Below are 25,822 nucleotides of genomic sequence, written 5' to 3'. Positions count from 1 at the left end.
TTCCATCTCATTGAATATATAAGGATTGTATTGAATCATTTTACATTTTAACATTGGTATGTTTACCTTTATGATTTTATGATGCCAAATGTTTAAGCCTTGGCGGAGGTCTAAAGCGTGTGACGGAAAAGTGGTTAGGACTGCACGACTGTCCGTGTTTTATGTTATGTGTTGTGTTTATTATTTTACTTTATGTTAACTGTTTTGTAAAGCGCTTTGTTACAGCTGCCGCTGTTGTGAAAGCGCTATATAAATCAGCATGTATTGTATTGTATTGTATTGTACACCTCAGTCCCTTAGTGCTACAGAGATGTATGAAACAGGACTGGTGTTGGAAATGACTCACTGGGGATGCCGGAGACAAGCTTGAGGGGTCTCAAGACTCGCACGGCCCTCAGAGTACGAAGGTCCACGGGGATGTTCATGTGCGCTCCTGCCGTTGCCAAAATCCTAATGGACGGATGAGAAACTCTTTGTCACTTGTTACCCCTCATGCCGCTGGTCTGCGATAGAAATGGAGTATGCAACAGAGACAAAAAGATTCTCTGTGCTCTGGTGAGGTGAACGCTTTTTGTCCGTGGTGCCTGACACACTCCAAAGATAAAAATAGAAGAAACAAAGCAGTGTAAGTCCTCATATGAATGATTAAGGCTTCCTTTTGTGGGAAAGCTCATATGCATTTTTCACATGATGCAAGCCAAGTGTGGAGTGGATGAATGGTGGTGAGGCACAATTTGCATTTGGCAAGGCGAGAGACTATATACATATATATATATATATATATATATATATATATATATATATATGTGTGTTTTTTTCCTCGACAAAGAGCACATCCGACATTACATATGTATAAAATACACCTGGCAGGCATTGCTATACTCACATCCCTACCCTCATACACACATTGACGTACTGTACTGCAACCTACACACAACAAGCCATACGTAAGGCAAAAAGTATGATACCGGTCGTTTGTTTTTTGTTTTTTCCGGCGTCAACATATAATTTTAAAATAGTTCAGCCATTCTCATGGCCAGGGTGCAAAATTATACAGATACATTTATAACGTTCCTGTATTTGTGTGGGATAACACTTGGCATGTTAGGATGGACCCATTTTAGCCTTTTAGATACGGGAGTGTGTGTGCGTTTGAGGATAACAGGCGTCACATGGCAGCCACTCAAGCGCGGGCCCACACAGAAGCTCTCCTGTGGGCAATGGGAACGAGCAGAATGACAGTATAAGTGTGTGTGTGAGTGTGCAAGTGAGGCAGTGACGAGCGACACCCGGGAGGAGCAGTAGAGTGGTATTCAATAGACATAGCCTTTACTCCAGATGTCGGGGTCACAAAAGCCAGCAAGCAGGGTCGCCACTTCAAAGATGCGCTGAGCTGTATTTCGTGCTTTGGTAAATTTCTTTTACAACCTAGCCGGGTCAAAATATAAGAAACAGCTCTCAGTCAGGATGCAGTGTTTCTGTACACCGCTAAATAATATGTGTGTAAATCAATTAATAATTCAAGAAAGTACTCAATATGGAGTTCCACAGGGTGCATTTCTAAGTCCCATTTCATGACAATTGCCAGCATAATTCAAGTACAACATACAATAATTCTTTATTCTAATGATAAAGTCTATACTTAATTTCACTTTCTGTTGGGAAGGGGTTTGGGGCATTGGTAAGAATGAAGGCGGTCAAGGGCCTTAGTACGTCTGCCCCCTCAAAACTGACCCAACCCCTGAAATGAAGGACCGTTGTTGCGGACTTTTGCAACGTCTCATTATTTGTGATCTCAGCAACTCCTAAGCTAGCTAGAAAGTGACTTCACACAATCCTGAACTCAGTTACAAGTCAAACAATCGCAAATATGGTGTTCCACAATTTTTTCATTTAAAAAAAAGCTTGATGGGGAGTCTTTTGCGTGTTTATTTATGTATTTATTTTAGCTATTTAATATTTTTTATATTCCAATATGAGTGAGTGCCTTGCCCTTCTTTGTGTACATGAAGCAGTTTTGCAAGCTGGCTGCAGAGAGGCTGCATTAATTACATGCAGCCTCTCCCACACACCTCCACCTACACTCCCAAGGTCGCCAACATTAAGCACAGCACTGCAGTTGCCATTTGAGCGCAGCTCAGCGTATGCGCGTTGGCTTCCTGCGTGGACACATTAGCGGCTTTCATGCAAGCTAAAAAACACCAAGTCATTTATGTGATGCTATTGGATTTGAAATTATGTAACATTTCAACTTTTAGACTACCAGTATATTATCAAACAATGTTACCTGAAAGAGTAAGAAATTTGGCTCAGTAATTAAAACACAAGAAGTTTGGCGAGAGCAAACATTTAAAAGTTCAGACAAACTTCTATTATATTTTTATTACTATATACGTACATACTGTTTATTTTTACACACATAATGTTTACAGTTAGGTGAAATAAAGCCAATATTGATAAGTCACAGTTTATACAGAAATTTACCATTGGATACGTTTTTATATATCATTGAGCAAAAAAACAATAATAATAATATACAGAACTTTGTTCTGCACACTCTTGGTTGATCTCATAAAATATCTTTTAACAAAGTAGCAAAATTGTCACACTATTGTGAAGGTCAATTGCCCATGCCAGTCTGCTTATCAGCCCCACCCTGATTGTTTCCACTTATTACCCCTTTCATTTGTGTTGCAATAGTCTTGTCTCCCTTTGTCCTGTGCCAGTGTGTTTCATATTTGTGTGTGCACTCCATGCTCTTCACACAGGACTGACCACCCCTTGCCATGTTTCCGGAGCCGCTGACCTTCAAATAAATCTCCCCTTTACTCTCAACCCTGCAACTGTTTCCTCTGTCCAAGTTCACAAAAATACTTTTAATACCTGATGAGATTTTATTAGAACGTTTTTATTAAAACACAATGAAAAATTTTAAACCACTAAATTAGCAAATTTTGTCCTTTTAATATGCAATACTATAGTCACTAGCTCTCTCCTGATACTCCTTAAACACATCAATGTACGTTGTAGTGATATGTTCCCTTAATATTTTTTTATATGCAACACATAATTCCCAACTCCTTTCTAGTTAGTGTATTTCTCTGAATGTGTGTTTTTTTATTTGTTTGGAAAATTACAGCATATTTTATGCTATATTTGAACTTTGAGCTGAATCTAGCAAGTGACTTCATTATCCAAAACATACAAATTTTAGCAAAAATTGTGTTGGCTGCACATTGTTTTGTAACTGTTTAATGCACAAAACTAGTGTCAAATTGGGTGTTGGATTTATACAGAATTCATTTGTCGATATCTTTTAAATAAATTACGGACCATTTTATTTGAAATATCTGACCCCAAATGTTAAGATATCATTTCACCCTCTAAACATGCCAATGCTTAGAGGGTGCCAAAACTGTAACAGTGTTATGTCAACAGTAAAGTTACATAACAGTTGTATTGTGTCTGAAACGTTCTTACCAAATAGTAAAAGGTGTGTCACCCTATCCAAAGTGTTGCCTTTCAACTGCCTTCCAAACATGAACATAATGCTTAATCTAGAAGCTATTAGAGAGCATAGATACAAAAGAGGTAGCCTTTCTTTTTTGCTGCAGAGCAAATAGATCATGTCTGTGATTTAAATGAGTCCCAAGAGGGCAATTGTGAAGCTAAGTTTAGCTAGCAAGCCACAAGTTAAATGACCACTTGTCACATGGGAACCATTTTAATGTTGACCAAAGGCGTTAGTGTCCACCTGTGGAGATGAGTTTGCTGCCGCAGGACACATCCCCGCCTAATTCAATCAGCTGGCAGGTTCCTCCTTCACTGCCACCTTCTCGTTATCGCTAAGCTGAAGACTTTTTTTTAATTGAGCCACATGTCCCAATAGATTGGCTTGTAGCGATTCATTAAAACCAAATGGAAATGGACGCCGGCAGCGCTGGCCCAGTGGCCTCGATTGAATTCCCATGCAGCCTCCGTGACACATGTGCACGCTTTCTTTTAAGTCTGACTTACTTGCAATGCCTCTTACTTGACTGTCTATATGTGCGTGCGCATGCGGGTTTCCTTGTGTGTGTGTGCGTGTGTGTGCGTGTGTGTGTGTGTGTGTGTGTGTGTGTGTGTGTGTGTGTGTGTGTGTGTGTGCGTGTGTGTGTGTGTGTGTGTGTGTGTGTGTGTGTGTGTATGTGTGTGTGTGTGTGTGTGTGTGTGTGACAGAGAAGCAGATGTGCCGAGAGATAAATGTGTCAGATGGCAGGCAGGAAATCAGGCCGTCCGTCACCAAATGTGGTTTAAATTAAGCAACATGATCGCCGGGTTGCACTAAATAGTGAAAAGTTCCATGAATTCCTTTCACGCCTTTACAAAAATACTACAACGACATTTACATGCAGACCAGAAAAAAAGGGATCCACCCTTGTCAAGATCATTCCAGAAACGTTACATCAGTGCTGTGAAGTGGGCACTTGGAGACCACCTTCCAGCATGTATTACGCGTCTCTGTGTGACACCACCCAATTCCCCTACCCATATCTGGAATAAAGCCAGGACAGGGAGGGTGATTTTTAAAACATATTATAGATCATAATAACAACAATGCGTTCAATGAATTGATTTCTAAGATGATTCAGAGGGTGCGAAGTACGTTGTTGTCTTATTTATGAGTGAAATAAGTGAACTAAACTGAGGCTCAGAGGGGATCGAGCCTTTTCTGTTGCTGGTCCCTCTCTCTGGAATGACCTCCCACTGAACATTCGGCAAGCCTCCTCGCTGCCCATTTTTAAAGCCCTCTTCAAAACTCACTTGTATTCTTTGGCGTTCGACTCAGCATGACTTAGATTTGTTCTTGATTTCACTGCTTGGTGCTTTCTACCGCCTTTATTACCGATTCGTCTTACTGTTTATTGTGTATGTTAAATCGCTACATGTACTTTGTATGCAGCAATGGCTGTTTGAAGTGCTCTATAAATACTGTTGACTTGACTTGACTTGACTTGAAATATGATGACATTCACCGCCCACGTCCAGAGAGCTCAGAATATTTTTGCCTGAACCGCTATCATAATCATGAAAATTGTGTTAACTTACACCACCTGCACCACAACTTAGACCTACTGCCAGCTTTCGGCCACCAAACTAGTGGTGGTGTCTTGAGGGTGTGTAAAAAGAATGCCTTCAATCTACCAGAAAGCCAAGCAAGCTACAGCATGGTCTGCCAAATTCGCAATCAAATGAAACTAGGCTTGCACCAGCATGAAAATCAAGAGTTTTTAACACCCAAGTGCACATACGCTATCTATAAAAATAGAACCCTCTGTCTTAAAATTGAATTCCACTTCACAACTGGGGGGGAAGCTGTGCAGTAAAACAAATAATTATTCCGGACTGCTGCTTTATGCAAGAGCTACCTGCCTGCCAGCCCCGCACACCACCTTCTTTCCACCAAACACTGCTGTTACGCAACCAGCACCACTTATGCCGATACTCCAGCATAAATCACATTTTGTGATAACTCTCATCTGACTTGAACTAGATTCTCCTTCCGCTTTCTGCTTGGCTCTCGACGAAGGTGGACACTTTTTTGCACTGCTCCTGCCGTCCCCCCCCCCCCCCCCCCCCACACCCACCCCTCACCCTTTCCGTGCTCGCCACTTAGTCTTTGTGCTGTCTTTGTCTGACTTTTTTCCTAGCCTCCTACCGTATTTTTCATCCGAAGAACTAACCATGGAATTAGTTGGCTGGTCTCTCGATGTAATCGACAAAATTTTTTCGACGAAAAGAGCAGGCAGTGGGGAGCCTGCTTGCCCTCCGGGGACACTTGCTGCCGGATACGCCCTGGATCCATGGAGAAAGTGGAGACCGGTGTGCCTGGCAGTACTGTCCGTGGAGGATGTGGAAGACATCTGCTGTTTGGTGTTGGCAGCTTTCTGTCCTATTGCAAAATTCAACCGACGGGAGCGGCTCTATTGGAAGTGAAGAAGCTGCCGGTCATTCTGGATGGCTTGGCGCGAATGTCCAACACTCAGACTCAAGCGGTGACTGAGCTCAACCGCAAAATTGTTGCGGTTTTGGAGCGACTCCGCGCGATCGACAACAACGTGGAGAAGTTGGAATCTGCGCTGCAGAAAGAGTTTTCTGATTCGGGCTGATCGGCGCCAGTGAAGAGATACAGACCACGGACTCAAAGCTGTCTGAAATTGTTGGCGGCCGTCCCTCCAAAACAAACAACGCTATCTGGCCTTGCCCCTGGATGGAAGTACGCATGGAATCTAGGGCCCCCACAATCACCCCCCTCCTTCTCGGCCATGGACTGATAAGCCGGGACTGTCTTCATGATGAGCAAACCTCGACGAAGCAGCTATGACCTGTACACGCATACACACACACAACTAGACAACCACACACGCATACACATCCTTGTTATCACCGTCTTTATCGCTCCGATTCTTTTTCCCCCGTGACGTGGTTCGACCTGCGGAGCGCACGTGGGAATCCGTGCAGCTGGTCAGGCGGCCGCGTCGCGGTCACCCCCCTTCTCTCCCCCGCCCCTTACCATTCATCCTCCCCCTTATTGCATGTTATGTCTTGTGACTTGTTGTAACTGTCATATGCTTATTTATGTGCTAGGGTCTTTTTTTTATCCTGGACTTAAATTATCCTCAGAAGAGGATAGTTTGAGCGTGGGTTTATTTTCCCTCTCCCTACCCAGCATTTTCCTTTCTGAATTCTGATTGTAATTTCCCCATTGCGGGACAAATAAAGGATATCTTAAAAACGTTCACAAGTTTTCATGTGTGCCAGCAGCACCGTGTTCAACCATGCCACAGCCAGGCTCTGTGACTGTGACGTGAAATAGAATGATAGCCAAGGAGGAAGTGTCTTGAATCTCGCGCTGTTGCCAGCCACAAAGTGAGGCGCAACTGATTGTGTGTATAACACATCTCCATCCATTCATCCATTTTCTAATCCACTTATCCTGACAAGGGTCGCGGGCGTGCTGGTGTGTATCCCAGCTGTCTTCAGGCAGTTGGCGTGGTCCACCCTGAACCAGTTGCCAGTTAATCACACATAGACAAACAACCATTCGTGCTCACAATCACACCAATTTGGGGTGTCCAATCAACCTGCCACACATGTTTTTGGAATGTGGGAGGAAACTAAAGTACCCGGAGAAAACCCATGCAGGCTCGGGGAGAACATGCAAACTTCACACAGGAAGGCCGTAGCCGGAATCGAACCTTGCACCTCTGCACCGTGAGGCTGACATGCTAACCAGACAACCACTGTGCCGTCCAAAACATCTCACAAGTCATTAACCACAACAAAATTACATGCTTTGTACAGTAGTTACCGGACAAGCTGTTAGCCTAGCTCCTTCGACTCTACATGCCCAGGTCAGTGATGTATTCCAATTTCAGAAATGATTAGCAAATTAGCTAAGTTCCAGCTCATTCACAGCAGCGGCAAGATGAGTGCACACTGGACAGAAACCTGAAAGAATTTTAACTACAAAAAAAACAACCCCCCATCTCCCAGGGCTTATTGTGAGGGGTAATTTTAAGTTCTATAAAATGGTAGGTGGCTCAAATTAGCCTTGCAGTGTTCCATTTCGCGATGGACTGAGTCGTTATCATTCCATCCATTTCCAACACCACTTATCCCTAACAGGGTCATGACGAATTGCTCGAGCCTATCCCAGCTGACTTCAGGCAGGAGGTAGGCTACACACCTGAATCGATCGCCAGTCAGTCGCAGGGCATATATAGAAACAAACAAACCATTGACACCCACATACGCACCGTCACTGAGTGGGAACCAATCGCACGCTGCCAGCACACAAGTCAGGCAAGCGTACCGCTACAGGCTACACCATCAGAAACTCGGAATGAGTTGTTTGACAAGTAAAATTAGCTTCCATTGTTTCCCAAAAGACTTCGCCCTGCGAGTGCAGCCAATGGATAAAAGACAAAGAAGCGGTTTTGTTGTGGTGAATCGACACACAAGGGTATGAAGCAGACATTTCAGCAAGCATCAAAGTCATTGTCACAAAGTCACAAAGAGGAGGCAAATTTCAGTCAAAAATGCTCTACCGTTCTTGTATGAAATCTCTGGCCCTTCTCACCCCTTCATCTGAACACAAAAATTCTCAAATCGAATCCCCGAGACTTCACAGTTAAGCAGTTACAATTTACGATGTGGGAACCCAGTTCACACCGTTGTATTCTTCTTCTCTTTGCCGTTGGACTATTAAATGTGGTGCATGGCGACAATGCTGCTGGTGTAGCCGTTCCATTCAGTAGAACATTTTACAGTGTTTGCGACTAAAACCAATCTAGCCTTAGCAGTCGGCCTCCAATTATCTTTATTCATGCCAAAATGCAGAGTATCAACAAACTAATCCTTCGAATTTGGCTTCCGCAGTGCGCAGAGCCTTTCTGAAAGTGGCGAAAGCTAGTTTTCTTTACTCGCCATTCATTATCCAGCTGGTGTGAATGAATAAGGACATTAAGTGGAAAATGATTTGCCATTCAATAGCAAAATGTTGAGTGTGTCACAGAACTGCTGCAAGTAGTCCATTTCTACTATTTGTACTACTTGAGGGTGAGTGGCCGTCTCGGAAACCAAGCGTTGTGGGTTTGATTGAGCCCCTGCGACCATGTCCGAGTGTCAAATAGGACTAAGCTACTTTGCTTCCTGATTGCCTATCGTTCCTTTTCATATCACAATCATGCAATCATGAGCTAGACCAACCTTACCATACACATAAGGATTTCAGATCATAAATATTGAACAGGTAGAACATTGACCATTGTTGGGGCCACAGTTATTTAAGCTGAGCAGGCGAGGAAATATCATTCCTTACACACCCAACATCACAGGCTAATCGCTCCCAATAATCTGACAAAGACATTCGATAATCACACCTTTGAAAATGAGAGAAAATGTTCACATTGGGTCTGATTTTTGACACGTGCTTACCCCAATTAAGATGTCAAAAATTGTGAAAAAAAACATGTTTATTTTACATAAGAGCACATAAGACAATTAATTCACCCAATTGTTCACATTGTTTGCAGGCCCGCTGCTTTCCCCTATACCCTCCCTTCTCAATGAATGAAGCGAGGCGCTTGGGACGACCGCAAGCAAGCTTTTGACACAAGTGCCAATCCACTTATCCGCCCACCTAACACGGAACACAAAGACTGGTTGCTGCTACATGGAAACACAGATTTCTTACATTGGTATAAGGTAGGTCTGAATTGAGGAAATCTCCTTGACGAAAGCCAAGACCCATCCTTTGGGTGAAGCTGCTATCATGATTGAAGTATTCACACGGTCTGTTGCAAAGGGCGTATATGTGTGTGTGCGTGTATGTGTGTGTGTGTGGGAGGGGGGGGGGTGTGGTTAGTGGGATGCTTGAACGCACCAGCACAAGATGATAAAATATGTCTGCTGAAATTAATCTTTCGCTCCACTAACCACAGCCTAGTAAACGCAGAATGAAACTAGGTCCCAACTAATTGCATATGCACATTGCTGAGGTTTAATTTTAAAAAGTTTATTTTTTGGGCTCCAACAGAGTCAATCAAGTTGTCAGTTTGGAGTGGAGGCGGCGTATATGCATTAAAGAAAAGAGCACATGCGCAAATGTTACATGTGGATACAACTAATATGTTGGGTGGTGATACAGCAAATGATCCAATATGATACTGTACATATCTCGGATCACTACTGTAAATATTTCCATAATGATACTGCCAATGACTAAGAGCAATTTGGAAATTTGATGTACTGGTAGTACCGATGCCACAATGGACCAGGAATGAAACTTACAAACTATCCACTGTGATGCTTGAAAGCTTGAATTCTGAAAAAGTCATAAACTGATACCATGGTAATGATATATATAGGGCTATTGTAAATCTCTCATGTCAAAACTTGGACGGGCTAGTCGTGGTACTGGAAGTCCCGATACCGAAAATGAAGACGGTATAAATGTCCAGTTGTGATTCTGTAACTGTTCAGTGTGATACTGGAAATTTCCACAAGCAATACTGAAAATGTTCACGACTCAAACTGTAAATGTCCAATGTGATACTGTCAAGTAATAATGTTGCAATGACCCAAACTTTGAAAGTTTAGTTCCAAGACTGCAAATGCCCAACATAATGGCACTTTGATTTTGTATGATGCTAATTTCCACTCTCAACACTGTCAGTATCCGACCATGAAGCGAATATTCAGTGTCATGATTTTCGATTGCTAACATAATTTATATTTTTATTCTAAACTGGAAAGGTTCTGCGATTGGCTGGCAACCGGTTCAGGGTATATCCCGCCTACTGCCCGAAGAAAGCTGGGACCTATCCCAGCACGCCCCGCGACCCTTGTGAGGATAAGCAGATCAGAAAGTGGATGGATGGAACTGTAAAGGGTCTGGGGGTTTTTTTTCCAAGAATTGCAGTGCATGAGACAAGCCTGAGTTGGGCAGACAATTCAAGGCAGTAAAAAAAACAATGAAGAGAAGACATTGATTTCTGAGCAACTGCAGTCGATGCGATTATTGGCCACGTGCAAGTCAATCCAAAAAAATGTTTGGCGACAATCAATTTGTGTAAAATTTGTAATAATAGGTTGCCACGAAAATGGGCCAAAACCACTCACCCACTGAGCACCACGATGAAGTCCATAACATTCCAGCCGTTCCTCAGGTAGGAACCTTTATGGAAAACAAAACCCAGAGCCACCAGCTTGATGCCTGCCTCGAAGCAGAAGATCCCAATGAAGTACGGCTCCGTTTTCTCCTGCACACATAAAGATGGGTCAGCGAATCGATCTGATCATAAACATGTCGCGGAAGTCAAAACAATGCCGTGAAGTCTGTGGCGCTTGTCAAGACGCCAACCAGCCTGCAATTACAAGCGAGTGTCTGGTGGAGTGCACAAAACGCAGAATAACGTACCAGCCACATCGTTCAACGATGTTTATATTTACAAGATATGACCACTGGAATTGACATGTTCAGTATTGCTACAGACACTGATAATACTGATGATATACACTGTAGGTAAGACATAAGAGAAGTCCATATATATATATATTTATATACCATTAAAAAAAATATTTGCGTAAAGTCATTATTTCAAGGCCAAAAACCTGGATAAAATGTTTGGTCGGGCAATTCCACAATAAATGTCAATACTAATTAATTTATATTTTAACCCTTTCAAGGACAGCGGTTACGACAGTGGACGGTTTATCAGATTATCAGGTTATCATTATTTGTGCATGAATGGGTTAAATTGAAATTAAATTACTGTTTTGGCCAGAATACAAATACAAAATACAAGTTATGTAGCCTACTGATATCATAAATATCCTGTATCTGGATTCGAAATATCCATTTACTTCATTATCGCTGCAGCAACGACTGAACAATCAAAACCGACACAGCCTGCACTTGAAGTCGCAGTAAATGGCGAATTCTTGACTCTCAAGTCCCACTAGATATTTTTGCTCACCAGTCTCTTTGCCATGGGGGTCTTGTCCTCTCCGGGAAGGTGCTGCTCCAAAGCCAGCACCACACAGTTGGCGGTGATGGTAGCCAGGATCATGTACTCGAACGGCGTAAAAGCCCAAAGTGAAGGAAAACACTCATATGTGCCATATATAAATTGTAAACATATACAACACTGCTCAGAACAGTAAAATGTCTACCAGTCAAACACCGACTTTGTTCTTTAAAAAAAAAACCAAAAACAATTGCATCAGTTTTGTGCAACAGCAAAAACAACCGGATGCATGATGTTTAAATGACAGATAAATTAAGGCATAGTTCATGTTTTGAGATACAGTTAGGAGGCTGCTGTCGCTATGGCAACCTTTGAGTCTTTTAAAGTGCTTTTCATGGTGAGACACAGAGAGCAGGTGAGAAAGGGAGCCAGCGAGTGGAAGAGGGACAGAGGGAGGGAGGGAGCGGAACCAGAGTACCGCTAAGTCACCTTGGCCTGACTGGCAGGGTGGGAAAACTTTTATACAGTTGCAGACTGTCAGGGATTTTTTTTTAATACATTACTGGAAATGTACATCTTTTAAGTGGTAAATGTCTCTGACTATTGGGCAAATGTTGTATGCAATACAGCAAACATACGAAATGATTAGAGCAAAGGTCCTGTATTGATACTGTACATGTCAAGCATTTGTATTCAGAACATTTTGGACCAAAACCGCAACTTTTCCATATCCCTATTGATATTGTGTATGTTCTGTCATGATACTGCAAAGGGATAGTATTGACAAATGTATTTTTATCTGTTTTACAAGTGTTCAATATCAGTATAATATCGATACTGGATATTATAAATATCCAGTATCAATACTGGACATTCGTAATGTCCAGTATCAATATTATCCAATCCTGCGAATCTCTAATATATTTCAAGATGCAATAGTAAGAGCAAATGTCCTGCATCACTCTGTTCCATGATGGTGTTGTAAATGCCCTGTATCAATATTAGGTCTCACATTAACATTATCTAATACTGTAAATTTTCAAACCATTATTGCAAGTACAACAGCTAATGTCAAGTATTTGTCTTGTTGATGTCCCATATTGGTGGATTTTGTATCTCTACTATGAATGGTCAGTATCAATAATTTGACTGCCCGGTGGTAATATTATCCGCTACTGTAAATGTTCACATATGATGAATGTCCAGTATCGATTTTGTAAATACAAATACAGCAATTGTTCAATACTGATGCTGCAAATGTATATTAAGCGCTATGAAGTACTTTTGGCAAGTCGCACCCGTACTGCCACAGATACTGAGAGCAGACGAACACGCGTATTGAGTGAGTGGGAGGTGACCGTGAGAAGGCCTCGATGTCACTGTCTCCTCCTCCAGTAAAAAGGAGGTCAGCGCATCACAGAGAACTGACTAGGAGGGTGACCTGGAGACCAACACTTACTCACACCATCACACTCACATTGACAGTGCCAGTTATTGATTACAGCTCAAAATAACGGCACATGCTATCCGTCACACATTCAATCAAGTAGAATTTGCATGAAAGCTAGTCATCATTTAATAGATTCTGTCAGAGTTGACATAACGCAAATCGATGACGTTTCTGTGAACACCCGGTGCAAAACTTCGTCGATTGCGAGGAGTACAGGGTGAAAAACAGACATTTGTGTGTCTCTGTGCATGTGAGTAATATATTTTTTATAAAGCAAGTCACCTATAACATACGGTGCCTGGTAACCTGCGTCATCGGAAGTTATTAGCGCTCAGCAATTGCAGCTTGCGATCAGAGTTGTTGCGATTTAGCTTTTATTATTATTATTATTATTATTATCAGTCAAATTTAGTTTCGTGTACAATTCACTGATGGCACTCGCAAAGAATGACAATCTGGAGGGCCGAGAGAAGCGTTTTAAAATGGTACATATGCGCTACGATAGTTAACAGGCAGCAAAAGTGCGTCACAAGCCTCCCACTGACGTTGGCGGTGATTTCCTTTTCACAAACTCATCAACTCTTGTGTCTACTTTATTTTTCCGTTTCGTTCATCTTAGGGGCTGTTATGGCTGCTGCTCATCATGACATGCGTATTTAAGTGCATGTGTACGTGCATGTGCGCAGTAATGGGTCGATCACGAGTGGTTGGTTGATCTCAAAGTAGATCTCTGGTCCAAAAAGTTTGGGCGCCCTTAGTCTAGAAAATAGAAGCACTTGGAGACGGAATCATGAGCACGGCTTAATAATCCCACGGCCAGGTGGCGTGGCATGGCCTTTAAAGGCAGCTAGGTAACGAGGATGATTAATGTCTGGTGCAGCTCATGAGGGAACGCCCACTCTGAAGAGACTGGAAAAAAAAGCAAACAGGACAGGATCATGACAAACATGTACGTATGTTCACTCAACATACTTGGCTCAACAAAATCTCACTCATTGAGAGCTTTAACTGGGTGGAAATTATTTCCATAATTTTATCATGTCCACTCAATTACTTATTTATTTGAGTAGTACAGTCGGCATACTCGGAGGACAACACTCGTGAGACAAACCTGTAACCTAGTTAGCAACTGCGCGCTACTTGTATGATATGCAGTCCGAACATTCGTTCTATATTCTTGACGTCCAGTTATGGCAGGGTCTTTATCTTCACTAGAAAGACAATTTCGTGCACCAGTGGAATGACTCGGGAATTATGGGTGATAAGAGTGGCGCATGCTCACTCATTGAATAAATGGCACGGCTTGGAAATTGCAGAGTGACGAAGCTTTGTGCTAACCAGCCCAAATCACATTGAATTAATTCATATGAATGTTTTGCACTTGGACGGGACGGAGGGGGAAAGATGTGGGTCTGAATACGCCGACTTTTTGCCAAAGCCCTCCCACACACCTCTCTGCCAATTCCAAGGCCCCTGAGCGAGTCTTGACCATTAGACCCCCACCCCCCCACCATTCCCACTCACCCACACTGGTTAGGTAACCAGAGGACGACTGGCACGCTGCAAACTAGAGAGGGGGTGATTGGAGTGATCCACAGCCGAATATGGCGCATCGTTTGGACAGAGAACGTGTCTCCAAACTCCATCATAATCCAAATCGTAGCTGTGCTTACAAATATATTGCATGGAGAGAAACAAACACACACACGCGCACAAACATCTTGTGCAAGGAAGTAGAGAGGAGCTACTGAGTTGGATTTGAACCGACGCCCACTCAGAGCACTATCAGGCATCCAGAGCTGTGCTTGCATGTGCCCACACTGTATGCGCCTCGCCCACAGGCTGCTGCAGCTTCTAATGATCACCACACACACACACACACGCACACATGAAAACGAGTGCACACGCGCGCGCGCACACACACACACACACACACACACACACACACACACACACACACACACACACACACTAACCATGTGTCCTCTGCGTTGAGTGGAGCACACGCAGTGAAAACTGTGCACACTTCAGCAATTGAATTTAGTGCGGGGGCCTTATGGTCAAAAGTATTGGGACACCTACTGCAGGAAGTGAAATATTCAACCTGCCTGTCTTGTGGGTCTGTTTGCTCATCCTTGAGGTGTTTGTCAGGCGGTGCAAAGGTCTTCCGCAGCAAATGCCTCTTCTATATTTGGAGCATGCTTTGTGCATTAGGAGGGCTAATGTGCTTGGAGGGAGAATGATTAGCCAACGGTTTGTGACCTGAAGCTGAAGCACACTTGGGTTCGACAGTCGAGCAACGATTCAAAAGACAAGTCAACTTCTGAGTGGCCTAGAAACACAAAATGAAGTTCAAAGATGATCTGGCTCCTCGATTATTGGCATAAAAGGCAACTGAAAAAAATGCTGTGGCACCACAAAATTGGAGGGAAAAATGGCCTCCTGCCTCCAGTTATTGAGCACTCCTTCTAACTTGCTTCTGAGTGATCAGTCTGAACATGAACATCAGTAAATAACCAGTTGTATTGTTCATTTTTGCTTCGTGGGGCTCTTAAAGATCATTTGATGAGATGAAATCTACTCATTCAGTGTCTACATTTAAATTAATAAATTAAGAGTAATGCATATTCGAAACAATACATCATATATTATGTATATAGTTGATAGTTGATGTGATGTATCGATTCCACTTTTGTATTTTAAAATATAGTAATTGAATTATTTTTTGTTATACTGATTGAGTGTTGTTATTTTAGATACCAAAGAATTTGAAAACAATGTGATTTCATTTAATTTTGTGAGTGTATGTACTGTAACTCCGAAATGAAAGGGTGACACCCCCAACAAAAATCTTGCCATGGTCGTCTCATTGGGTATTGGGTGGGCAGTGGCATGACCTTAAAAGGCCGTTGCTGTTCGCACCCCCTCCAGTGTTGCAGAATGGAAGCAATTCTGCAAGGAAGAGTCGTGGACCCGAATTCCTCCCAAGAGGTGTGAAAGACTCATTGCCACGAATTGCAACGCTTGATTTCAGTTGTTGCTACTGAGAGTGACCCAACCCGTTATTGGGTTTAGGGTGAAATCACGTTTTCACACATACTGCATTGACCATGCAGGTTTAAATCTTTTATGCCCTTATTAAGGACAAAATTAACTTTCGAGTTGGTGAATGCAAAAAAAAAAAAGAAGTTCAAAAGAGGGTGCATGCGTTCACATAACACTGTGTTGTAAAAATGATAATAATATATACAATATATATAATCTGTTTATTGTGTATGTTAAATCGCTCCATGTACAGCACTTTGTATGCAGCGATGGCTGTTTGAGAGTGCTCTATAAATAATCTTGACTTGACTTGACTTGACTTGATAATAACAATAAAATAGTTAAATTATGACATGATATAGTTTTTACGCACCTGAAAATGTGCAAATGACAAAAACAATATTTATGGGGGTACTATGGGATTCGGACCAGCCCCGGAATGATAATTAAGTAATTGTGATTTTTGATATTTGTGCTGATGACAAACTGTCTGTTTGGCTCATTGAAATAAAGAAGAAAAAATCGCAAGGACTGTAAACCAACCCCTTAAGGATAATTAACTTGGCATGATTGAAAAAAAGGCAGAAACGCATTGAAAATCGATGACGGACGTGCAAATCATCGAAAAGCATAAAAGTGGGAAGTTGTGTTGTTGCGCTGTCCGTGGTGCTTGAACCTTCACGTTCGCACTCACCAGGAAGGATATGGCCACTCGATGATTCGGCGCGCGTACTTCCGGATGATGTTGTCCTCGGCGAAGATGAACAGCGACCTGTTGACCGTCAGACAGTTTTGCCGGTGCGGGACCGGGTTGTACAGAGCCATGGTCCGGGCCCGCTGCGCCTTGGCTTGCTTCATGGACGCCGAGATCGCGCCCGATCCGTCGGCGCCTCCTCCTGCTCCCCCTCCGGCCACCGCAGCGGCCCCGGCGTCCTGCGCATCCCCGCCGCGCTCCGCGTCTCCGTCCCCGGAGTCAACGGTGCTCGGGGCGGAGTCGTCACCGAAGCGAGCCATTCTAGCGAAAGAGTTGAAAAGAGCACAATTGCCGCTTCTCACTCCATTTCATGTTCCGTCTTGTGAAGTACGCGCAAAACAAGTTTTAGCATGGAGACGTGCGCGTCAAAATCAGCGGCAAGTCCACGAGAACTTTACGCATCACAGCCCCCCAAAAAGACCTCCTAAAGTGAGTCTACTCTGCCAGGCGGATTCGATGCCCGAGTGGCTCCATCGCACGTACAGCTCCAACTGCAGGATTGGGATGAGGATGGAGATGATCACCTGCTGCACGGCTGGTCAGGCAGTACAGCACAGAACAGCACAACATCGCACCGAACGGCAACCCTCCCACCGCTTCCACTCGCGCACACCACCTTGCGCTCATCGGAGGAAGACGAGGAAAACGAGGAGGACCGTCCACTTCGTTACCATAGCAATTACAAGCACACTGTTGCATTTTTTAAAAACTGCCCTAAGAGCCAATGACAAACTTGTATCCAAATTTCTTTGCTTTTTTTTTTTTTTACTAAACACAAATAGTACTTCACATTGCCTGCTGTTGTATTTCATTGTTTTGACTTGTAGACATTTATGCTTTTCAGTGGACAGTCACAACACGGCTCGAGCGGTTGTACAGTATTTGCAATCGTAGAAGCAGTCGTAATAGTTGTAGTAATAATTGTAGTGGTCGTGGTAATACAGTGATGGGGAGCGAGAATATATAATATTTATAAGGCCAAATGTAATGGTATATATATATATATATGAACAGCCACACACATCTATATATATATATATATATATTAGAGCTGTCAAACGATTAAAATATTTAATTTAATTAAAAATGCAACTGTCATAATTAACTCAAATGAACTAAAAAATTAATCGTGATTACTCACACATTTTTTATCGTTTCTGAATTTCCTTTTACATTTTTTGTCCTATTTCTTCCCCATTTCAATGCTCTCATCAACATGGATCATTAATCAGTTTTCTATGTGCCAAATGCAAATATTTACTGAAATAACAATTTTGATTTTCAATTTTACATGAACATTTTTCACTTGGTGCAGTTATTCACACATAATCTCTCACACAATATTACTGTCCATCAATAACGGTGAAAAAATATTTTGTCACACAACAGCTGCTTTAACATCTTTTTTTTATGAAATCAAAACAGAGCAATATAACATTATAAAGTGCACATCTAAGGTACACGAGTACTCAGCCTATAGTGGATTTAAACCATGGTTGCATACTTCGTTTTTCTCAAGTTTGCTTTCAACACAGCAGTCTGTTTCTGTATGTTTGTTGAAGAATAACGAGACACAGGACACCAATGCTCATTATGTGCCCTGTATTCGAAACTGCCGGCCGTACAAACAAGCACACGCACTTCCCGTGTTGCAGGGGCAAACCATTCTGAAAGAGGGGGATTTCACTCCCCCTAACAAAGTCAGGCTACGTTGATTATGTTGGTCCTTCTTGCGCGGAAGTCTCTCTACGGTTTTTGTGTCTACCTCATTTCGGATGACTACACTTGGTTCGATGACAACACTGGAGACGTTTAATTTTCGCTAGGTCGCTACAACAGCAGCTCACTGTCACTGTCAGAACACAGAATAGCTCCACTCGCTCTATTTATATTGACACGGAACGGAACGCTGTAACCTTCCACACAAAATAGTTCCAAACAAGTAACAATCGCGTCAGTTACATACATCGTATGCCTGTATGATACAGAGAGAGAGAGAAGAACAGATAACTATGGTCTTGTCAGTGGAGCAATATGGCAACTATTTAAAAGTAAACTTTCCATTCATAAACTCTTTAAGTATCCGTTTTCGGTGTCTCGCGCTGCCGTGGCTGGCAAAACAGACATGGGTGTGGACTTCTGCAGAGCGCCTGTTGTTTTGTTTCTGGTGTATTTATAGAGTAACGTAACATCCGCTTTTGACGTGTGCCGCGTTAATCTCGCGAGAAAAAATTTAATCCCGTTAAAATTCATTTAAATTAATGCCAATAAAAACGCGCTAAACTGACAGCTCTAATATATATATATATATATATATATATATATATATATATATATATATATATATGATGAGTGACTTGAGTGTCACTCATCTTGGTGTCGATGACTTGAGATTGATGAGGTACAACGCAGGTTCCATGGTGAAGGGCCCCAGGCTGCCAGATCAGAGGAGGAGGTCATACAAGAGATTGGGAGGCAAGCCCCAATGAATGCAGATGGTGAGATTGGGTGGCCAGCCCCAATGAATGAAATGCTGAGCGAGGCAGCAACTGACCTGAAAGCTAAGATCATGGCGAGAATGAAAGCTGGGCAACCTAGAAACCGATTACAAAGGCTATGTGAAGTACCATCTGAAAGTCTCATAGAAAGTGTGAATGCAGCACTGAGGACGATCCCTACCGTAACGATCACAGAAACCAATGAGCTGATATACGCATCAGCATCAGTGATCCTGGAGACTCTGGGCTATACTGTTGTGAAAGCGCTATATAAATCAGAATGTATTGTATTGTATTGTATAAGAGCAACCATGGAAACCATGAGATACGTTACCTACCATGGAAAAGACGGTTGGAGGCTAAGATCAAGGCGGCCCGGAAAGATGTGAGTCAATTGACGGAGGCCCAGAGAGGTGTGATGAAAAGGCCGATACCCGAGAGGTACATCCAGATGACCATACCTGAAGCACTCGAAACTGCCAAACAAAGGCTCCAAGCCTTGTCCAGTCGCCTAAAGCGGGACACGAAAGAGAATGAGGCCAGACGAATAAACAGGCTGTTCGCAACACAACCTGCGAAAGTGTACGCTCAGTGGCAGGGTCCTAACAACAGAGCTGACCCACCAAGACTGGAAACTAAAAGGTACTGGAAAGGCATATGGGAGAAGGAGGTTGCACATAACAGCAGTGCACAATGGCTGGTTACCATATCAGTGGCAGACATACAGGAAAGAGTCTCAGATATGAAGAACTGGACAGCACCAGGTCCACACCTACTGGCTAAAGAAACTCTCAGCACTCCATGAGCGCCTAGCAGTACAAATGAACCAGCTGCTGAGGGATGGGACTCACCCAGAATGGCTAACCGAAGGGCGAACGATCCTGATCATGAAGGATCCCTTGAAGGGTGCAGCCCCATCCAACTATCGGCCAATAACCTGTCTCTCCACAACATGGAAGCTCATGTCAGGCATCATTGCGGCTAAGATAAGTGGACACATGGATCAATACATGAACGAAGCACAGAAGGGCATTGGGAGAGATACCAGAGGAGCCAAACATCAGCTCCTGGTTGACAGAACAGTCGCACAAGACTGCAGGTCCAGACGTACCAACCTGTGCACAGCTTGGATTGATTACAAGAAAGCCTATGACTCGATGCCACATACATGGATCACTGAATGCTTGGAGTTGTATAAGGTGAACAGGACCCTAAGAGCCTTAGTTGCGAACTCGATGAGGATGTGGAAAACCACACTTGAAGCCAATGGCAAGCCACTTACCTAAGTGTCCATCAAATGTGGCATATACCAAGGTGATGCGCTCTCCCCACTGCTGTTCTGCATAGGACTGAACCCCCTAAGCCAAGTAATCACCAAGACAGGCTATGGATACCGCCTCAGAAATGGAGCTACAATCAGTCACCTCCTCTACATGGATGACATAAAGCTGTATGCTAAGAGCAAAACGGACATAGATTCCCTGATCCACACAACCAGGATCTACAGCAGCGACATCGGGATGTCATTCGGGCTTGAGAAATGTAGTCGGATGGTGACTAAGAGAGGAAAGGTAGTCCGCACTGAAGGGGCCTCACTCCCTGAAGGAACAATAGCAGACATTGAGGACAGCTACAAGTACCTTGGTATACCACAAGCCAATGGCAACCTCGAACTGGCAACAAGGAAAGCGGCTACGGCCAAATACCTCCAGCGAGTGAGGCAAGCCCAAAAGAAGCCAGCTCAATGGCAAGAATAAGACCCGGGCAATAAACAGCTATGCCCTGCCAGTGATCAGATACCCTGCAGGAATGATAAGGTGGCCAAAGGAAGAGATTCAGACCACGGACGTTAAGACCCGAAAGCTCCTAACCATGCATGGAGGGTTCTATCCCAAATCCAGCACCCTGAGACTGTACGCAAGCCGAAAGGAAGGAGGCCGGGGACTAGTGAGTGTGAGAGCCACTGTCCAGGATGAAACATCCAAGCTCCATGAATACATTAAGGAGAAGGCTCCAACGGATGACGTACTCAGAGAATGTCTCAGACAATGGGGAACAGAAGATGAGGCGCTGGAAGAGGGACCATCATGGGAGGACAAGCCCCTACACGGGATGTACCACCGGACCATAACTGAAGTGGCTGATCTCAAGAAGTCCTATCAGTGGCTAGAGAGGGCTGGCCTGACGGACAGCACAGAGGCACTCATCCTGGCTGCTCAGGAGCAGGCCTTGAGCACCAGAGCCATCGAGGCCCAGATATACCACACCAGACAAGACCCAAGGTGTAGGTTGTGCAAAGAGGCACCTGAGACGATCCAACACATAACTGCAGGGTGTAAGATGCTGGCAGGGAAAGCCTACATGGAACGCCATAACCAGGTGGCTGGCATAGTCTACCGAAACATCTGTGCGGAGTATGGACTGGAAACCCCAAGGTCAAAATGGGAAACAACTCCGAAAGTGGTGGAGAATGACAGAGCGAAGATCCTGTGGGACATCCAGATCCAGACTGACAAGATGGTAATGGGGAACCAACCAGATATCGTAATCATAGATAAAGGGCAGAGGAAAGCCGTTGTAGTGGATGTAGCGGTCCCAAGTGATAGAAACATCAGGAAGAAGGAACATGAGAAACTCGAGAAATACCAAGGGTTCAGAGAGGCGCCGGAGAGAGCCTGGAAGGTAAAGGTGACAGTCGTGCCTGTGGTGGTAGAGGACCCGAGCTGAACGAGGGACGGACATCACCCGAGGGGAGAGATGAGGATTTATATAAGTTAGGTTAGTGTATGTTGTTTTGCTGACTTGCCCTGCCTCTCACAGTCCTTTTGCGGCATTTTACCCTTTTTCAAATTTTCAAATATTTTTTATGAATACTTTTGAAAAATCTGCGATGCACTGAAACCGCGAAAAGTGAACCGCGAAGTAGCGAGTGGTCACTGTAGACCGCAAATGGCAAGTGTAGTCACAGAAAGAATGTTAAGATTAGTGGTCGTGATATGATTATTTTTGTTCATAGTGAGGCGTGAAGTAGTTATAGTGGTCGACATATTAGAGCTTGTATAAATACCAACAGTAGTTCTAGTCGTAGTGGTAGTAAGAGTGGGATGTGTCGGAGTAGTAGTATGAAGAGTAGTCGTAGAAGTAGTAAGAGTAATAGTAGTAGAAGAGGTAAGTAAAGTAACAATACTCGTAACCACACAAGTAGTAAGAGTGGTAGCACTTAGAAAAGCAGCAGTTGTAGTCAGGGTAGCAGTAAGAGTAGTAGTCTCAGTATTAAAGAGTGGGAGTCGTAGCCGAAGTTGCAGCAGTAGGAATAGTAGTAACAAGACTTGGAGTCGTAGTAAAGTAACAGTCGTGGTAATCCTAGAAGTAGCAGTCAGAGTTGCAGTAGTTGTTCTCAAAGTAAGAGTAGCACTCAATCGTACACAACATGGCCGCTGGAACGATGTATCATTACTACAAAGGAGGAGAATATTTGAGTAGGTTTCTTTGACTTGCACTCGTGTATTTTGCTGACAGAGACTCTCAACGCTTTGCTTTTTAGAATATGCTGCCCACCCTTGAAAGTCAATAAACAGGCAGTTTAAAATTGTAAGCGAGCTCAAGGGAGTCTTGCTTGCATGATAGCAATGTTTCAAAAGTAGGCCATTGTGCTAATATTGGAGCAAAAGTCAAGCGTAAAAATAGAGTGTGAAATAGAGCTGCTCCTTTTTTTTGGGGTGGGGAGTGGAGGAAAAAAAAGTGTTTTCCTTGGGTGCCATCAGTGAGACCTTGCTGCTGGCTCCAGCCGCTACAACGATGACCACCGAAGCCCTCTAGAAAAGATGTGAAATTGATGCATAAACTGTTGAAAAAGCTCATCTCAATAAAACCTCATGAATAAATGTGCAGATGGGCAGCGATTGAGGGCTCAGACGCAGGATTGGGACGGCAGCCAAGAGACACTGACAAGTGTACACTTGGCAATCAAGTGAAAATCGGCAAGGGAGTCCCAAGGAAAAAAAAGTAGAAGTAGAAATCAAGGTTGAGATTACATTAAAAGTGAGCTGCATTTTTGAAGTAAATAGAAAAATAATATGGAGGTGTCAGATCCATTTAAAAAACAACAACAAAAAACATTGCATAAAAAAAATATGACAGGAACATATCATCTTTGGCCAATAAACAACACCTACACTATTGCTTTCTTGATATTTTCATTTATTTAAAAATCTAAATCTATTAATTAATGATGCTTCTTTTTCATGAAAAAAAATGTTATCACTCTTCCTGTCCAATGAAAAGAAATGAAAATTGAATTATCTCCTTTAAAAAAATAATAAAATCTTTCTTTATATTTTTTCATTGCTTATATTAGAATAGTTAATCTTTTGGGGTTCATTAAAAAAATTAATAAATACAAAAATTTATCGGCTGGCACGCTGGGTTGCTAGCGAGCACGTCAAAGCCATGAATCAATCTTCCATCCATCAATTTCCTGATCCGCTTTATCCCCACAAGGGTCGCGGGGAGTGCTTTAGCCTACCCCAGTTGTCTTTGGGCAGTAGGCTGGGAACACCCTGAACCGGTTGCCAGCCAATCGCAGAGCACACATAGACATCCATCCACCCTCACACTCATACCTAGGGACAATTTAGAGTGTTCAATCAGCTTGCCATCCATGTTTTTGGAATGTGAGAGGAAAAACCCGGGAAAAAACCACGCAGGCACGGGGAGAACATGCAAACTCCACACAGGAAGGCCGGAGCCAGGATCAAACCCTCGACCGCTTCACTGTGAGGTCAACACACTAACCATTGAACTCTCTCTCTCTCTCTCTCCCTCTCCCTCTCTATACATACACAAACAGTATGTATATATATTTTTTAATATTTATATTGTATGTCCATTTTGTTTCTGTTTTTTTCTTTACTTTTACTTCCATCTAACCATCTCTTTTCAACATCGTAATAGTTTTTGTTAATATTATTTAGCAGGAGTAGTGGTATTTATTGAAATAAAAATATCCGATTTAGTCCTTAAATATTTTCAGTCACAAAAAATAAGAATGTGTCATCAGCATCACTGTCAAATGAAAAAGCACATATCTCAACTTAGGAGTTTAAAAGCTATTTTTTTCTTGTTTTCTTCAACATTTTCTTCAAAAGTGTTGTATTTTTGATCTATAATATTTTTTGTCAGTTATTTCAAACATGACATGTTTTCATTCTTTTTTTAAACTTTTTTAGCCATATGAAAATATAATCCCCTCCGTGAGTCGTCACCTTACCGTGGTGGAGGGGTTTGTGTGTCCCAATGATCCTAGAAGCTAAGTTGTCTGGGGCTTTATGCCCCTGGCAGGGTCACCCATGGCAAACAGGTTCTAGGTGAGGGGCCAGACAAAGCACGGCTCAAAGACCCCTTATGATGAACAAAATATATGGACCAAGGTTTCCCTTGCCCGGACGCGGGTCACCGGGGCCCCCCTCTGGAGCCAGGCCTGGAGGTGGGGCTCGTTGGCAAGCGCCTGGTGGCCGGGCCTACACCCATGGGGCCCGGCCGGGCACAGCCCGAAGAGGCAACGTGGGTCCCCCTTCCCATGGGCTCACCACCCATGAGAGGGGCCAAAGGGGTCGGGTGCAATGTGAGCTGGGCGGCAGCCAAAGGCGGGGACCCTGGCGGTCCGATCCTCAGCTGCAGAAGCTAGCTCTTGGGACATGGAATGTCACCTCTCTGGCAGGGAAGGAGCCCGAGCTGGTGTGTGAGGCAGAGAATTTCCGACTGGATATAGTCGGACTTGCCTCCACACACAGCCTGGGTTCTGGTACCAGTTCTCTCGAGAGGGGTTGGACTCTCTTCCACTCTGGAGTTGCTCACGGTGAGAGGCGCAGAGCAGGTGTGGACATACTCATTGCCCCCCGGCTCAGTGCCTGTACATTGGGGTTCACACCGGTAGACGAGAGGGTTGCCTCCCTCCGCCTGCGGGTGGGGGGACGGGTCCTGACTGTTGTTTGTGCATATGCACCAAACAGCAGCTCAGCATACCCACCCTTTTTGGAGTCCTTGGAGGGTGTGCTGGAGAGTACTCCTGCTGGGGACTCCCTTGTTCTGCTGGGGGACTTCAATGCTCACGTGGGCAATGACAGTGAGACCTGGAGGGGCGTGATTGGGAGGAACGCCCCCCCCCGATCTGAACCCGAGTGGTGTTTTGTTATTGGACTTCTGTGCTCGTCACGGATTGTCCATAACGAACACCTTGTTCAAACATAAGGGTGTCCATATGTGCACTTGGCACCAGGACACCTTAGGTCGCAGTTCGATGATCGACTTTGTTGTTGTATCATCGGATTTGCGGCCGCATGTTCTGGACACTCGGGTGAAGAGAGGGGCGGAGCTGTCAACTGATCACCACCTGGTGGTGAGTAGGCTCCGATGGTGGGGGAAGATGCCGGTCCGTCCTGGCAGACCCAAACGTATAGTGAGGGTTTGTTGGGAGCGTCTGGCGGAATCCCCTGTCAGAAGGAGTTTCAACTCCCACCTCCGACAGAGCTTTTCCCATGTTCCGGGGGAGGCGGGGGACATT

At 43.7% G+C, this 25,822-nt stretch overlaps 1 protein-coding gene across 2 annotated transcripts in view; it reads right to left on the bottom strand.

Moving 5' to 3' along the window:
- Nucleotides 1–25,822, bottom strand: part of cacna1eb (calcium channel, voltage-dependent, R type, alpha 1E subunit b) — an 89,753-nt gene that overhangs the window by 51,993 nt on the left and 11,938 nt on the right. For both annotated transcript variants that reach the window (XM_052088349.1, XM_052088350.1), the window contains exons 3-6: nucleotides 16,716–17,023; nucleotides 11,523–11,629; nucleotides 10,666–10,805; nucleotides 347–450 (exon numbers count right to left, since the gene is read on the bottom strand). In XM_052088349.1, coding sequence (XP_051944309.1) covers nucleotides 347–450; nucleotides 10,666–10,805; nucleotides 11,523–11,629; nucleotides 16,716–17,023 — 659 coding nt within the window. The remainder of the gene's footprint in view (nucleotides 1–346; nucleotides 451–10,665; nucleotides 10,806–11,522; nucleotides 11,630–16,715; nucleotides 17,024–25,822) is intronic.

This window comes from Hippocampus zosterae, chromosome 15 (genome assembly GCF_025434085.1).
Source record: "Hippocampus zosterae strain Florida chromosome 15, ASM2543408v3, whole genome shotgun sequence".
Lineage (NCBI taxonomy): Eukaryota > Metazoa > Chordata > Actinopteri > Syngnathiformes > Syngnathidae > Hippocampus > Hippocampus zosterae.
Note: the sequence above shows the minus strand (reverse complement) of the source record. Positions and strands in the feature narration are given on the sequence as shown.